Here is a 16,690-nt window from a genome sequence, read left to right on the forward strand (position 1 = left end):
AGTGCGTCGGCGGCGACGGAGTCCCGCGGCGGAGACCCACGAGGGGTGCTGCGGCGATAGTTGCGCCAGAGGTGCGCCAGAGGTGCGGCCCAGCGAGGTGTAGCCTACGGTGTGTAAAGACGAGTGACTGGGGAAGCAACATTTTTTTTAAAGTGCAAATGATATTTTGCCATTTTAGAAGATTAATTGTAAGCGACATAAGTAGTGGCCATCAATAAATCTGTGTGTGATAAAAATCTTTAATTGGGCTATCCTTTACGAACCCGCAGTAAATCGTAACAGTATTCAATATGTCCACAATTTCCTATAAACACCGTAAATTGTGTCACTGTACCAGAATTATTTCATTGATATAATTGAGGGGGGGGGGGGGGGGGGTTGGTGGTGCTGGTACTAACACGCAACAAAATTATGTGGAAAATAGACATTACTTCCAACAATTATTGGTCTATGGTATGTTTTCCCTGGTTAGCGGAGCCCTTGATATAGAGTTCTCTTTGCCGAACAGTAAGTTTTGTTTGTTTCCACTACAGAGCAAGGAGAATATACATGTGGTTTTATTCTTTGCCGTAAAACATTCGAAACAAGAAGAAGGACTAGAAAGTTCATTCTTGAAAGCGACAGCGAACTTCAGCCATCTCGCCATTTTTTTTTTGCTTGCTATTCCGGCCGTCGATAATATCTGTTGGCAGAGATTCCTTTTTTTGACTTTCACGTCCGCGAGTTTTGGAGACATGCGTGAGATAGTGCATCTGCAGGCGGGCCAGTGTGGGAACCAAGTCGGGGCGAAGGTAAGACGTCATCGGACAACGTTCTTCAGTTGCTTGGTCCTTTCCGGGTTCTGGGGGACCATCTTAGCGATGCGGCATGGTCCCCGACATTCCTTCGATCACGGGCCATGGATTTAGGATCGGATTACAGTCACGCAGTAGCGGATCCAGAAGGGGGGCTAAGGGGCTCATGCCCCCTCCAAAAGCATCTGGTTCCACTATTGTTTTAGTGTTTGCCTTGATAAAGCCTTTTGAATATATATATATACTGTATAGAAGTCGCCAGCCCAGGTTAAAATTTCTAATACGGTTTTGAGGTAGTTGGTTAATTCACCGCCGCAATCGCCACCATCTCTAGGGGCATCGACTCGTGGTGGTCCCTGGCGGACGAGTGTCGGAACTCTTCAAACACCCCTTCCCCCTCTCCCGTTGAACGAACTTGAGCTGCAGTGAATGATGGGTGGGGTAGGGGCGGGGAATGACAGCGGGCGACAGTGCTGCGCTCTAACGTGCAAATAACAACTAAGACGATGCAGGGCGTTACGGTAGCGCACTGCAGCGGGGGAAGTTCCCAAGCTGCTCATCATACGCTCCTGAAAAAACGTAGAGTAAATCCTATCCACTCGCGACTTCTATACAGTATGTGTATTCAAAGATCTTAGCGATGCGGCATGGTCCCCGACATTCCTTCCATCACGGGCCATGGACCTAGGATCAGGGACGTCGGAACTTTTTCATGAGTGGGGGGGGGGGGGGGGGGCGAAAAGATGTGTCACACTTACCTCAGTCCTAGAGCGGGGGATCCGGGGGGCCCCCTCTCCCCCGGAAAAATTTTGAATTTTAGATGCAAAATTGTGCTATTTAATATATTTCCAAACCAAGATATTAAATATACCATTCCAAGAATTTGATGACGTAGCATGTATTAAATACTACTCTGACAGTAGATGTAGTAAAATTTGAATAAAATACCATCTAGGAATTTGCAATCATTTTACAGTATATTGACAATCATGAATTTGATTTTCTAATCAACGTGATCACCAATGCAACGTTTGTAACTACTGGTTGAGAAAAATACTACTAGGACCAAACATTTATTCTGGGAAAAGGAGGGGGGCGAAATGCTACTCTCGCCCCCCCCCATGCATAACAGCACGGGGGCGACTCGCCCCTGCTGCCCCCCCCCCCTGTTTGACGTCCCTGACCTGGATCGGATTACAGTCACGCAGTAGCGGATCCAGAAGGGGGGCTAAGGGGCTCAAGCCCCCTCCAAAAGCATCTGGGTCCACTATTGTTTTAGTGTTTGCCTTGATAAAGCCTAGCCTCAGCTGGGTCAAGCCCCTCCCAAAACCAAAATCCTTGATCTGCCACTGTAGTCAAGTGCTACATTATAATTGCATGGTCATTTCTTACCTGCACACCTTTTTGGAAGTAGCTCGGATTCTGGGTTGTAGCCGTGTGTCCTTGGAGGATAATTCCACCGACGTTTCGGTCGGCATTGTCAGTCGCCATCATTAGGGAGCAGCTAACTAGTCAGTAGTTAGTTGTTACTCAATTCAGAAGTGATTTTATTGATATTTAAAGTGAGTGAAATCAAACTTAGTGAACTCAATCAATAAGAAGTTATTCTTCATGTTCTTGAAGGTTTGGTGAGATTTTATGTAATTGGTTTTTCCGTTTAAACGTATAGAATTGTAATATACTCTACTATATTCCCCATGTAATTTAACAACATAATTTGAAATAATTCAACTTATGAAGTAATAACTGAAATAGTAATTGAATCTCAATTTAATAGTATTTACTAGATTCTTAATTAAATTAAAAAACATCCGTTCATTATTTTCTAAAGTTTATTAAACGTAATTTTTTTAAAAAATTTGATTTGTTAAGTTATTGATAATCAATACATTTAATGAAATTATATTTATGGTTAAAATAATAAATTAATTTTTCAAACTATTTTTTAAAATTAAATTTTATTACAATACTTACCCACTTTAATTTCCTATCCATTTCATTTAATACTGATCCACAGCGAAGCGTGAAAGGGTTTAGCTAGTTTATATCATACGTTTAAAATGCATACAGCAATCACCATCAGGTGTATAGTCATCTATACTACTGAGGTGGTAATTCAATTGAGTTTATTTTATGTAATGTTTATCAAAAGAACAATAAAATAAACTTAAGCGTTAATGATTTCACAAAAAAATATATAATTTTCGTTATTACATCATTAATAATACTCACATTATATTTCTGATGGGCTGTTGGGGTTCACTTTTCGTAGGCTGACTTCACTACTACCTTACTTCTTAATGGCTGTGGTGGTGGTTTTGTAATGTTGGGGATGTTACAGGGTATTGCGATTCCAGCATTATGTTTTTAGCATGTGCTGTGAAAACCATTAGAAGAGTATTTTAACATATAGATGTACAGAAAAAAAAATTGTAATTAAGAATAGATAAAAACAATCACAGCATTTCCAACCTGTGAACTGCGAATACGGAATATTTGTTATACGTTACTTGAAAACGATTTACGTTAGCTGTTTAAGTATTACTGATTCAGTAGTTGTGAAATTAGACCTCAAGGACTAAGAAATAATTTAGAAATACTGTAATGAGCTGGTTAAGTGAAAACATTTCAGAATATTAATTTATGAAAGCCTTGAAATCGTTTTTATGTATGTTTACCAGGGCAATAGTCTATTTCCGGTAAATATGTACCTGGGCGATATTTGTTAAAAAAAAAAAAAAACCGAGAATACTTTTATTTTATGCTCTTTAACTTCCTCTTTTCATTAAATGATTGCCTGTCGTAAAGAGATTAAAAGACGGTAAAACACAACGCCACAGTAGAGCGACAATGTCAAATGAATTAAGTAGCCATGATCTACAGTTAGGAACCATCCTACCAATTTTCTATATAAAAAAATCGGTGTGGCTGTATCGAGACTCACGGCTGTTGGTTTCAAGTGAAACTTCTATGTCAGCGAGTCGCTTTTAGTGTAATGGTTTAAAATAAAAACAATAAAAACGAGACATCGATTACGTACTAAAAAATTGGTTGTCTGTGAAGTCGGTTTACGGACAATAGTTTAACGTGACAACGTCATAACAAAACATTGATGAAATGATTGATCCAGAAGAAAAAGAAATATATTCGGCCTGAGACTGAGCCGTAATATGTTTTGCAAACCAAACCATTTAGGCATTAAAAATATTATATTCTTTGAAGAAGATTTTTTTTTAAATTTTTCTTTCTTTTGTATGATAAAATATACCTCTGCATACTTTTATGAATAAAATTGAATCATTTTTATTGAATTATCACTATTTTGTATGGATACAAAGGAGTGAAATGAAATGTACAAATAATTAATAAATTTACTTTTATTTGGATTCATTATTCAAATATATTTATTACTTTTGAAATGTTACGTGCGCCGTATTTATTTTTACAAGTACAAAAAACATTTCGCACCTGCCGGGATTCGAACCGACAACCATATAACTGGACTATAGCGCCGCTGATCGCTCAGCCACGATGCCACATTTGATATCTGATAGTTTTAGATGTTATAAATATAAAAATTTTGTTCACGGTAGGGGAATAATATTATTTCGTTTTTATAACTCGATTTTATAACAAATACGCATCCCAAATACACCAAACTTATTTATAATGTGTTATAATATTTTTTAAAACATTGTGCAAAAGATCCCGGTTGTAATTTGAATTATTATGTGTAACTGTAAAACACCATTGTTGGTTCAAAACGTATTTGAATATTCAACATTACTTTTAAATAACTGTACCGATTGTGCTGATAATCGGTGGACGATCGTTAAATTACATAATATTAATAATTCAAACGACAAAACTATGATTGAAAAGTCAAATCGATGGTCGTTCCAGTCGAGTGGAAGAGAGATGCCACGCATGCGTACAATGAGCAAATAGGACATCCGTAGTGGGACATCCGTAGCGGAACACTTTTTCGTGCGTGCAGCCGGCGTTCATCGATTTATTAGACGTTGTCACGTCAAAAATTTTAATTTAAAGCAGACAATAAATGGTGGCTCTCTCGTCTGTGAAAAAAAGGATTCCCCTTTCTTCGCGGATTTAGTGCCAGTAGAAGGCATGCTGTGAAATAGTAGAAGTCCATGTTTAACCAAGCCATCGCCACATTGTTCCGCCCAAAACATTGCGGAAATAGTGCTTGACGATGTCCGACGATGGTTAGTAAGTAAGAAATATAATCTCTGTCGCTAAAAATAGTCACATGAAAAAAATTTAAAACTGTTTCCACAACGCAACACTACACTTAAGGCAATGTTTTGGGCGGCTAACCAATATGGCGCAATAGTTAGCAAAAGAAAAAAAAAGTCTTCACCCAGTTACGATGTAATAATGCAGACATGCCCCGCTTCCTTTCCATATCTTCACACCAGCTTGCCTCAGACACATTCACATGATCTTTTGACATCCTCCGCAGTTCTGGGAGGTGATATCGGACGAGCATGGCATCGACCCGACTGGGACGTACCACGGCGACTCCGACCTGCAGCTGGAGCGCATCAATGTCTACTACAACGAGGCCACAGGTTGGTGCGCGGTTGCCATTTTGTCGAAGTTAGTTCGTGTGATGTGTACTTACAGAAGTGTGCGTGGACGAAGACATCGATTGCATATTAAAAATAATACATCAGCAAATCAAGGGCGAAGCCAGGGGGGGGGGGGGTTATGGGTTCAACCCCCCCCCCCCTTAGCCCCAAATATTTAATTAATTTCTTATTCATCACTCAAACAAATTTCATATTAAAATTAATAAAATTTTTACCATTACAATATTTAAATATAAGTACCGGAAGACCCCCGCGCCCCCCGCTTTAATTCGGGTGAGGGGGGGGGGGGCATGCTTCTTAACACCCCCCATACATAAATCCTGGCTACACCACTGCAGCAAATAAGCTTGCTGCGATCTTGTCATTAGCTTGAATCAGGCTTGCTGTGCAAAGCTTGACGAATAAATGTTAACTAAAGCTTAATTGGTTTGATCATTGAGGTCAGGACTTGCTTCCTGCAAACTTGCCAAAGGCTTGAATTAGACATTCTCTCTGTACCTGAATGCTGTCGCAAAGCTTGTTGCAGACTTGTCTTGGCCTGCTTTCTACAAGCTGGTGGAGACTATAGTTTGTCTCATGCTAAGATTGCATTACATAATGAACTGCCCCCTGTTGCCAGAGTGGTACTACCGAAATAGTTAATATAAAATTATTATTTTTGTATTCTATCGATAATATATTAAGTTTTAGGCCAGTATTCTAGAGACAAAGCAATGGTTTAGATGTTGAATATGCTACACCTGTAACCGCTAACCATATTTATAGTGTATGATAGGACACTGCCAGTTCCTTATTTTTAGGGAACGGATTTTGATTGCTGTTCTGTTGCCCAAATTCCATACTGAGCTCACTTTATTGTTTGTTTCGTCCAGATGGCGGACCTTCATCTGGTGCCATTAACTCGTATATAGTCATTTTTGAGATCATTGGTGGATGTATCAAGCATGTTGGTTTGCCAAATGACATTTTATGATAGAAATACTATCCTAGAATACATTTTGTATACTTTAATGTCATAACAAAAAATAACAGATACTTAAAAGTACTATAGAATATTAGAAAGGCTGTTATATTTTTGATGATGGTGGTGCTATTTCTAATATTTTTGCAGTAACTATTGTATTGATGGTTGCGAAAGGTCCAAAATGCATTGCAACCAGTTTATAGCTTCGCGCAAAACACTGTTCATTAAAACGTTTGCACATATACTGGAATACGGCTCGCGAGTTAGATTATGGTTGTGTCCCAACAAATTAGAGCTTATTCGCTCCCTTGTCCGAAGGTTTTGGAATACCACCCTTAAAGATTTTTTATGTTTAATATTTGATTTTTTTTGAGATAATCAAATAGAGTCCATTGACATTATTATTACACTTGTCATTCTGAAAGAATTCTATACACCAATTATTTTTTCAAATGAGAAACTACTTGTAGTGTCGATAACTATTAATAAAAAGGTATGCCATTAAATTATATCAAATATATTGTTTTCTTAAAAAAACAAAACTAATGCAATTAAGATGGCATTGTTCAATTAAAATTCTTTAGGAATAAAAATGGAATATTATCTGATGAAAATCTTGAAGAAAAAATTGTTTTCGAAATTTTCAATCGAAATTTTACTTTACAAAATAGCATATTTCAAATACATTTAAAAAAAATTGTGAAAAGTTGTGAAAAAAGGTTTGTACTCATGATATAGATCTGGCAACAGAAAATATAGAAACAAAGACACCGCTAATGGCAGAGTTGTACAGTGGAAAAGAAAGTAAATTTCCATAAGAATATACACTGCAAACTAAGGCTGAAGCATGCTATAGTTTAAATCAGCCTTGCTTCAGGCTAACATACTTGCCATAACAAAACTTGTTGCCAACTTGATTCATGCTTGGCGTAAGATTTTTTACTAGGTATCTGAAATTGAAACCCAACACATTAAAAAACATAACAAAACATTTATTTTATATACGAGGAGTTTGACTGCTCTAAAATCCTGTGTCCTCTGTACCTACCTTGCTTGTAACCATTTTATTCAACATCATCCTGTTAAATTTCCATTGAATTGTGTGAGCATATTTTGTCAATGCATCTAAAGAAGTAAACCTTCACAATTACTTATTTAAGGCCATTTCAAACTAATTTAAAGCTGTTTAAAAATCTAAGCAAGACCATGTGCTAAACCAGATTGGCTTTTACCACCACATTAGAGTGTACCTATCATTGCTTACGATGTGGTATAGGCCTACCGTAACAAACATCGCCATCGTAATCATAATTTCTGTTCCTATTCCGAATCAGTCAATGTCTGTCCCCCTTTCTCCACTTACCCCACGCAACAACCATGGGTTCTAGCCTTCCCAATAATTTATATTATGGCTATATCACAGGGAATCGGCGATGAGGTATTATTTAATAACCTATACCTAATAACCTCTGCAAATTAATGTGCAAATAATCAATGTTAGAGACATTTTAGTTAATTGTAATTTTAACCCATCCATCTGTTGAATTGGGGCGCAGATGACTTCGAAGTATACAGCTAGTATTATATATATATATATAATCATATTTCTGCACCATTGGTTGGTGCAGGAATGTATACATCATATTTGTATTCCAGGAGGCAAGTACGTGCCACGAGCGTTGCTGATAGACCTCGAGCCGGGGACCATGGACTCGGTCCGCGCCGGGCCGTTCGGCCAGATCTTCCGGCCGGACAACTTCGTGTTCGGCCAGAGCGGCGCGGGGAACAACTGGGCCAAGGGCCACTACACGGAGGGCGCGGAGCTGGTGGACTCGGTGCTGGATGTTCTTCGTAAAGAGGCGGAGAGCTGCGACTGCCTTCAGGGCTTCCAGCTGACGCACTCCCTGGGCGGGGGCACAGGTTCCGGCATGGGCACTCTCCTCATTTCAAAAATACGAGAGGAGTACCCAGATCGAATGATGTTGACTTTCAGCATTGTGCCTTCTCCAAAGGTGATTATATTCCTCAACATGTATAATATTTTGTAAAAAATTATACATATTGACACCATTTAGCCTGCCTCGACTGATGTATTACTCTGATTGCCCAGTGCCAACTAGTAGGGTGATACATGCACTAGAACACAGTTTTCTCAGGAAGGGGTCGTGGCCACATGGTAAAGAGACAAGGGATGAAAAGCTCGGCAATGTCTTCCCGAGTTGTCAGCCACTCAGTACGATATGCCAAACTGCTTACGGAATAGCCAAATATATCTGTGAATTAGGTTTATTACATGACGCCTCTACTACAAGTCTCTGTCCCCGTGCATCGGGGGCACTTGGTTCGCCTGCTAAGGTCTGATCACTACAGTAATTGCAGTGGTAATGTTATGCATAGCAGTCAGTTGTGGTGTCTTGAAGATGTGGCGTGCGTCCGACTCCGGCACAGAGAGAGATTCAACTGCGCGAGACCTCGAATAGCGCCGGGCACTACAGGTCGCTTTCGAGGGGAACATTGATCGGTCTAAGCTATGTTTGGAAATGTAGGCATGCTCTGGATAATTCTTAATTATATAATAATTAAAAATGAATAATACACAGTTTATAGTGGGTCCATTGTAATTTTAATAGTTGACAAAACAACTGACCCTAATCGATTGCCACACATTTGGGGTGTGTTAACTGCATTACACGTTCCCCAAACCCCAAAACTCGTTCTCGTCGCTCACTCCTGGACTCTGCCCTCCCCCCCCCCTCTTTCAAAAAAAGAGCAGCAATAGGTCAAAACAGCCTGTGCGGACCTAGGGGACACCAAAGGTTGTCGTCATTATTATTTTAGGGAAGAAAAAACATTAAGACAACCACATTTCTCTTTTGATAAGGTATATATGTACCTAATGTAGACTCTCAGATATTCCCAAGAAAAATAAAATATGTGATTCTTTGAGGAATTCCATTTGACCTCCACTATTAAAAATTTGATAACCATTATTTGAATGAACATTTTTGATTGCAGGTGTCTGACACGGTGGTAGAGCCATACAATGCCACTCTGTCGGTGCACCAGCTTGTGGAGAACACGGATGAGACATTCTGCATCGACAACGAGGCCCTGTACGACATCTGCTTCCGCACGCTGAAGCTGACGACGCCCACGTACGGCGACCTGAACCACCTGGTGTCGGCCACCATGTCGGGTGTGACGACGTGCCTGCGCTTCCCCGGCCAGCTGAACGCCGACCTGCGCAAGTTGGCCGTCAACATGGTGCCGTTCCCCCGTCTGCACTTCTTCATGCCCGGCTTCGCCCCGCTCACGTCGCGCGGCAGCCAGCAGTACCGCGCCCTCACGGTGCCCGAGCTGACGCAGCAGATGTTCGATGCCAAGAACATGATGGCCGCCTGCGACCCGCGCCACGGCCGCTACCTCACTGTCGCCGCCATCTTCCGTGGCCGCATGTCCATGAAGGAGGTGAGTTCAAAATTCGCCCATATGAAGATTTTTATCAGAAAACACAAAACAATGAGTAAGTGGAATAGAAAATAACTGTTTGGGAGACATATAATTTTTCACATCATCATTACTGTTATAATGTTATACTGCCGATCAGGGGATTGTCGATAAGACCTTGAATAGTTGCCGAGGGTGGCAACTAACAAATTTGAGCTAATTTAAGTGCTACTCTACAGGAGGGTCGAGGTCGGTGCTGAGGTTGACATTCCTATGATTATTCAGTGATTGGTGACGGTCGGTGGTTGAAGGCAGCGATGGGCTCTGCAGGCGCGAGTGCATTCTTATTCGTACGAAACATGTGAAAGCTGTTTGCCTGGACACAGCCTTCCTTAAAATAGTGTGGCGTTACATTATAACATTAGTGAAGTGAAACTTCAAGGAATACACAATTAAACTTGTCACAATGTTGCGTATGCAATTAAGCATTATTCAAATGGACGAACCTTTGTCAATTATCGCATGCGATGCAATCGATCCGCCTATGGTGGCATCGGTTAACTGTGCTGCACTTTGCTGTGTGCTGCACTGAAATGCACCAGTCGCATTTCCTCCCTGTGCACTGCTCTACGCGAACATACATGTCCTAGTGAGGTGCCGATGAGGCATAACGGCCCGTGGGAATACCGACAGTTGTTAATATATTTTTTCTTGATTTTACCTTATTATTTTTTTTTTCCGGATTCTTACTGTTTATTCTGGGCATCGAAAATAATTGTATGTAGACATTCAAGCTGGAATGCAACCACTTGCATTTAATGCAAAAATTACAGAATAGATCACTATTATTTAAAAAATTAAAAAAAAACAACCTTGTCACTTAATGCTGTTTTTTTTCTTAATATGTATCGCTCGAGTTACTTAACTAAAGTCTACATTGTGACGTTAGTTTTGGCGTAGTACTCAAGTCCGTCATACTCGCCAACATCAGTGATAAATTAGTACCATGGGCAATCAGTGTGTTGGAACATGCTGCGTCACTCAGACATGAAGGGACATTTCCGCGAACAACACAGTGTACAGAGTGGTTCGGTGCAGTAAAGCAACGTCATACAAACTGTGTCTACCATTATTTCTTACGGCGTCCCGAGTAGGCCAATAACTCGGGGTTCCTTCTGCAATCTCTCCCCTGTTTCCAGCCACACGGCTCATACCAACCCCCCGAGAAACAGTGCACCACTAGTTAGCCGGCGCAGTGGACTCCAATTCGCAACTCGACCATCACCGGGGAAACAGGCAGAGCATATCAAGTTCTTGGATAAATATTTATAAAATTTATTTTGAAGGGTCAACTAACAAATATTTTTTCTAAAAAAATATAATTGAGTTTGTAAATTTGACTAAAAATATACTATTATCCTGCCGTTCAAGAACAGTAGATGCAATCAAAGATTTTTGTATAGGCCAGAATTATAGTAGTTTACCTTGTGCCTCAGGTGGACGAACAGATGCTGAATGTGCAGCAGAAAAACAGCAGTTACTTCGTGGAGTGGATCCCAAACAATGTGAAGACTGCTGTGTGCGACATCCCACCCCGTGGCCTCAAGATGTCTGCCACCTTCATCGGCAACACCACTGCCATCATGGAGTTGTTCAAGCGTGTTGGAGAGCAATTCAGTGCTATGTTCAGACGCAAGGCTTTCATCCACTGGTACACGGGTGAAGGTAATAATTTTAATTGGAATGTCATGAAACTGATAGACTACTTTGTAGGACCAAATATTGTAATTACAATATTTGGTAGGACCTCATAGCTAAAGCATTAACATACTTGACCCCTATATGTCACTTGGTGATTTTGTGCCCTGAGATACACATCTCCACGGTGTAGTACCACAAGCATGCAATTTCATGAGCTGTTTGCATTTTCCGAAATCACAAATTTTGCCATTAACATTTACACAATATTTATGATCATTTTATTCTTGTAGTTTTTTGTATGTTTTAATGTCATATGAATTTTACCTTGGGGAACATTTTTCAGTTACATTACTAAGACAAAGATACCTATTGGGACACATTCTCGACGAGCCACGATTTTGAATGAACCTAAAGTTTTACGAAATACTTCCAACAGTTATAATGTTGATTTTATTTGAATTTTATTTCACTATTCATGTTCTATAGCATTTGTGTGCACTGTCACTTTTCAATTTAGCCCTTGAACATACGCAAACCCAAATACAAACAAAAAATCCCTTTATAAAATGAGATAGAGCATCAAACCTCACACATAATTTACTAGTCTGCTCGACAAATTAATATTTTATCATTTTTTTGGATGTTTTTTGTAGGTCACTATTTGATCAAGCACACATCATTATTAGTTGCAAGGTTTTTAACACACATGAACAATGCGCAGAGTGAACAGGTCTTACACTTTTATTACCGACTAGATGCTCATACATTTGAGTTTTACCTCAATTGTCGGGAACGAACTCAAAACCCTTGCCATATGAAACATAATCTTTTATGTTAGCAACCATGGCCATCAAGGATCTGGAATTGTTCTTGAGGCTAGGTACATTTATATACTAAGCTTTTAATATAGGTATAAATTAACATAATTATTTTATTTGTACAGGTATGGACGAGATGGAATTCACTGAGGCGGAGTCTAATATGAATGATCTTGTAAGTGAATACCAACAGTACCAAGAAGCTACTGCAGAAGATGAATTTGCTGAAGAGGAGGAGGAAGTTGAAGCAATATAACAATGAACTTTATATTTAATAACTTGTTAATTTTAGTACCAAAATTTTGTTCATTTTGACCTCAAAAGATCGCAATTTTAATCTTTTGTGTGTTGATTTTAACAATTTTGTTTTTGTATGTAATAAGTGAAAAACTGTTTCTAACACTTGTAAATTTGTAACATGGCGGAGTGAATATTAGGTCAGGAATCGATTGAAAATGTTCAATTACCTTCTACTTTAACAATTTTTCTTAAAATATAAAGAAAATGAATGTTAAGAGATTCCGCATAATAGACCCAAACTGTTAGATTTTGTTGGGTATTGATGGATGTCTGTGAGAGTTGGCTTTTTTTGTGGTCTAATTTGTCTGAAAACAGGCTGTAACTGGGTTTTTAAGTTTAATTAAGGCTTACTTTCTTGGTAACTTAAAACCCTTGAAGTTTCATTTTTGTTTTATTAAAAGTATATTTAAAAATTAGTTATAATGACTGGGACAAATATGTTTAAACGAGAACTCTATTTGTTATAATATTATGTTGTTTTCGGTGTTAGTAAATATATCCAACCATAGAGTGAATAAATTGCATGTTTGATTAGCGTTTTTCTTTGCATTATTTAACCATACCTCTCTACGCTTTTGATGTAGTCTTTGGTCTTTGTTAGATGAACAATAACAAGTATTTGCTTTTTTGCGTGTTTGACTGCTTGGTATGTAAATAATTAATTGTTTGTTGCGGATGGAACCGGGGGAATAATGATAGTGCGATTTTACCACGAAGAGCTGGAGCGTTAAGTAAAAATATTTCTTTTTGTGTGCGAAGTGTTTTTGAGTAATGTATTTTACGCTATTGACTTGTTCCGGACTCCAAACCACATTTATCATTTAAAACCTCCAGGTGATTGAACTCGACCAAGCAACTTACAAAAAAATATGTCCGGAACATGCTTTAGGAAAAGGTAAGATATTAGATGATTTACCTTGGCGGAGAAACTTTAGTAGAACTGTATATTCCGCAGTTTTGCATGGAAGTGATATGATTTTGTAGCTATACCGAAGTGTGGGTGATAAGATATACAGTTTATTTTTGCATTGTAGTTCTGGTACGTAGGTAAAATTTAATATCGTTTATATTTTATAAGAAAATCTAAATTTTCAGCAAACTTATTTATTTATAAAATAATTAGAAGCCAATTTAAGCTGGTAGCTAATGTAATTAGCGATTTAGGGGCATTTCTTCAAGAAATGGCTAATGACATAACGATCATTGTTTTGTGTGCTGCTGATGTTTCTTTACGTTTTTTGACCCGAAAGTTGAGCAATATTTAAAAGCTGTTCAGCTATGTGGAGGAGGTTTTCAAGAGAGTTGTGATTGGAGAGATGGGCAGCTCAGTTGGCAAATAGAGGACTGGAGCAGGTGGTGGGGGAGAATACCAGAATAGCTAATTAAAGGAGAGGAATATGGAGCTCTGCTGGATGTGGTGCTGGTGAGACCATTGGAGGTGGTTGTCAGCAGTGTGGTGATATAGGGGATGAGTGACCACTGGGTCGCGGTGGTTGAGTTTTAAATGGGCCAGCGAGTAAATAAGGAAAAGAGGGAGAAAGTGCGTAAAATATGCGGGTAGGGCAGATAAAGTGGGGGGTAGAAGCAAATCTTAAAAGGGAGTATTGTAGATGGGTAAAGATAAGGGGACTTGATGGAAAATGGGCCGCCTTGAGAGACGTACTAGAGCAGATGGTGGAGTGTTTTGTGCCTGGAAGGAGGGTAGGGAAAGGGGGTGATCCTACCTACTTTGGGAGGGAGTGTAGATATGAGCCTTAAAGAGAAAGTGTAGGGGGCCAGGAGGAAAGGACGGGGAGAAATGAGTTGGTTAATGAACTGGGGAGGAAAACAAGGGAGGTAAGGGATGTGTACATGAAAGGCTAATGGGTGAAGAAAGGAAATGGGGCAGATCTTAACAGCTATGTGCGAAGGATGATGGTAGAAGAAGGAATAGCAGCGCTCAGGGGAAAGAGAGGGGCAGGAATCTACGGAGGACAGGGAGAAGGAAAATTTGCTACAGGAGCAAGCAGTACCTATCTGTGTTCGTAAGGTGAGAGCTAGGGGAGTATCGGAAAGTAGCAGACACAGTAGAACGAAGAGGTTTAGGGATAAGGATGGAAGAGGTGCGAAAACAGGTCGGGAGTTTGAATAGGAGGAAGGCAACTGTACTGTCCAGGATAGGGAGGTATGTAGGTACTTAACGGTGATGTTCAAACAATCCTTGGAGGTAGGGGAAGTTGCCAAACCAATAGAAAGAAGCGGCAGTGGTACCAATTTCCATGGGAGTTAGGGATAAGACTAACCCAGCGAACTACAGACCAGTCAGCCTGACGTGCTGTGTAGGGAAAGTAATGGAGATATGCTAGTGGGCAGTTATATGGTGGGAGTAACGGTTGACCTAGGTTTGGTTGGACGGTAGTATGGATTCAGGAGAGGGTTCTCGTGTGAAACACAGACGGCGGGGTTGCTGGAGGATCTAGTGTAAGTGGTGGACGGCGGGGATGCAGATGGATGCAATTCTCATAGACTTTGAAAAGGCATTCGATAGAGCACCTCACGAGAGGCTAATGGAGAAGGTAAAGAATTTGGTGGAGGATGAGAGAGTGGTCAGCCGGGCAGGAGACTTCTTGAGGGATAGAGGACAGAGGGTGAGGGTGGCTGAGGAAAGTTCTGAAGAGGGGGTAAGCAATGTCGGGAGTTCCGCAAGGGAGTATGTTGGAGCCCTGTGGTTCACGATAATGATGAATGATATTGGAGAGGGGATGGAGGCCAGGATGAGAGTATTTGCAGATGATTGTGTAGTGTATGAGGTGGTGAGGAAAGGGTTCATTTGCAAGGTCACTTGAGCAGACTGGAACAGTGCACGGAGCAGAATGGGATGTCGCTGAGTGTTGAAACGACGATGGTGGTTAGGTTCACGAAGAAGAGGGAAGTGTATATGTGGAAGGGGCAGGAGATAAAGGAGGCAGAAGAGAGTAAGTACCTGGGGGTGACCTAGGATCGGTAAAACAGGTTCAGCGGGTGGCGAGTAAGGGTAGGAGGGCGCTGCAGGGGGCAGGGAGGAGAATAAGGGAGAAGGCACACTCCACATTGGTCAGGCCAGTGATGGAGTATGGGACCCCTGCCTAGTGACCGAGGTAAGTGAGCCGGAGAAGGTACAGCATAGAGCAGCGAGGTGGGTGATGGGTATGTGGAAGGTAAGGAAAGGGCATTCTTTCGTGTGTGGGATAAAGCCATATATTCACGCACTCGCTCACACTCGAAAATGAAGTCAGAGGCTGTTCCCGAATACCTGATTAAAAGAACCAGTAGGCTTAAAAGATCCTTTAAAACTGCACCCTTTAAGGATGTCGGCCATTTCTGTTGCCCTTTCGAATAGTTGCAAGGATCCTCACGGAAATTGCCAGTGCTGCCGTCCATGAAAAGTAGAGATGCTCGCTTCCTTTCATGCATTCTTGTGGCGTTTAGGGGTTTGTGGCGCTATCTTTTGGTAGAAAATATAACAATAGTCTGTTGCTTTAGCCAGTGAACTGCAGTCTACACGATTTTATGTACAGTCTAAAGGTGGACTCACAGAGATCTGACACGTCCGTCCGCTACCTGACAGTCCCTCAACAAGCCGGACAATTCACAATGTTCAAATACTTCTCCATTCTCATGCTGCCAACTGACTAGAAGGATTAAATAGTGGCGAAGATTTCTCATGTATAGGTTGGCGAACATTACAGTTAAGCACTTAATAAAACATTAAACTCAAAATTTTTCTGCCTTGACATTTATTAATGTTTTTTTTTCAGATTTACGTACATAATTTCTTACACTTCTATGCCTTGGGCTATTTTTGTATCAAACATCAAACTTAAAAATTTGGTCAATCGTAAGTTAAAAACATTTAATTAAAGCAGCTAAACAAAGAAAGAAATATTTAAACCTTTTAAGATAGTAAATATAGACTGCTGGCAGTGGGTATGTTGCTAACATTTAGGAGGTTGTTTCATCCTTCCGTCAAAACATGGAAAGGTTTCGATGGACGGGCAGAATCATCCGGACCATCTGATTGGCTGCTGGTCATGT

At 40.3% G+C, this 16,690-nt stretch overlaps 2 protein-coding genes across 2 annotated transcripts in view; both read left to right on the forward strand.

Annotated features, from left to right (window-relative positions):
- The first annotated feature begins 497 nt into the window (after positions 1-497).
- On the forward strand, positions 498-13,176 carry LOC134540671 (tubulin beta chain-like). Its single transcript, XM_063383543.1, has 6 exons — positions 498-791; positions 5,278-5,386; positions 8,028-8,383; positions 9,387-9,839; positions 11,315-11,543; positions 12,463-13,176. Exons 1-6 carry the CDS (start codon positions 735-737, stop codon positions 12,591-12,593), a joined length of 1,335 nt encoding a protein of 444 aa, XP_063239613.1. The 5' UTR covers positions 498-734; the 3' UTR covers positions 12,594-13,176.
- Positions 13,177-13,235: 59 nt separating this feature from the next.
- Positions 13,236-16,690, forward strand: part of LOC134540673 (uncharacterized) — a 77,677-nt gene continuing 74,222 nt past the window's right edge. Inside the window, 1 exon segment of the mRNA XM_063383545.1 lies at positions 13,236-13,532. The gene's annotated coding sequence lies outside the window, so the exon portion shown is untranslated.

The sequence above is a fragment of the Bacillus rossius genome, chromosome 17, assembly GCF_032445375.1.
Source record: "Bacillus rossius redtenbacheri isolate Brsri chromosome 17, Brsri_v3, whole genome shotgun sequence".
NCBI lineage: Eukaryota > Metazoa > Arthropoda > Insecta > Phasmatodea > Bacillidae > Bacillus > Bacillus rossius.

What these genes read in the sequence shown, in the direction of transcription:
- LOC134540671 (XM_063383543.1), top strand. Translation starts at nt 735, where the DNA reads ATGCGTGAGATAGTGCATCTGCAGGCGGGCCAGTGTGGGAACCAAGTC. An exon ending in CTACTACAACGAGGCCACAG is followed by an intron (nt 5,387 to 8,027) that starts GTTGGTGCGCGG and finishes TTTGTATTCCAG; the next exon opens with GAGGCAAGTACGTGCCACGA. An exon ending in GCATTGTGCCTTCTCCAAAG is followed by an intron (nt 8,384 to 9,386) that starts GTGATTATATTC and finishes TTTTGATTGCAG; the next exon opens with GTGTCTGACACGGTGGTAGA.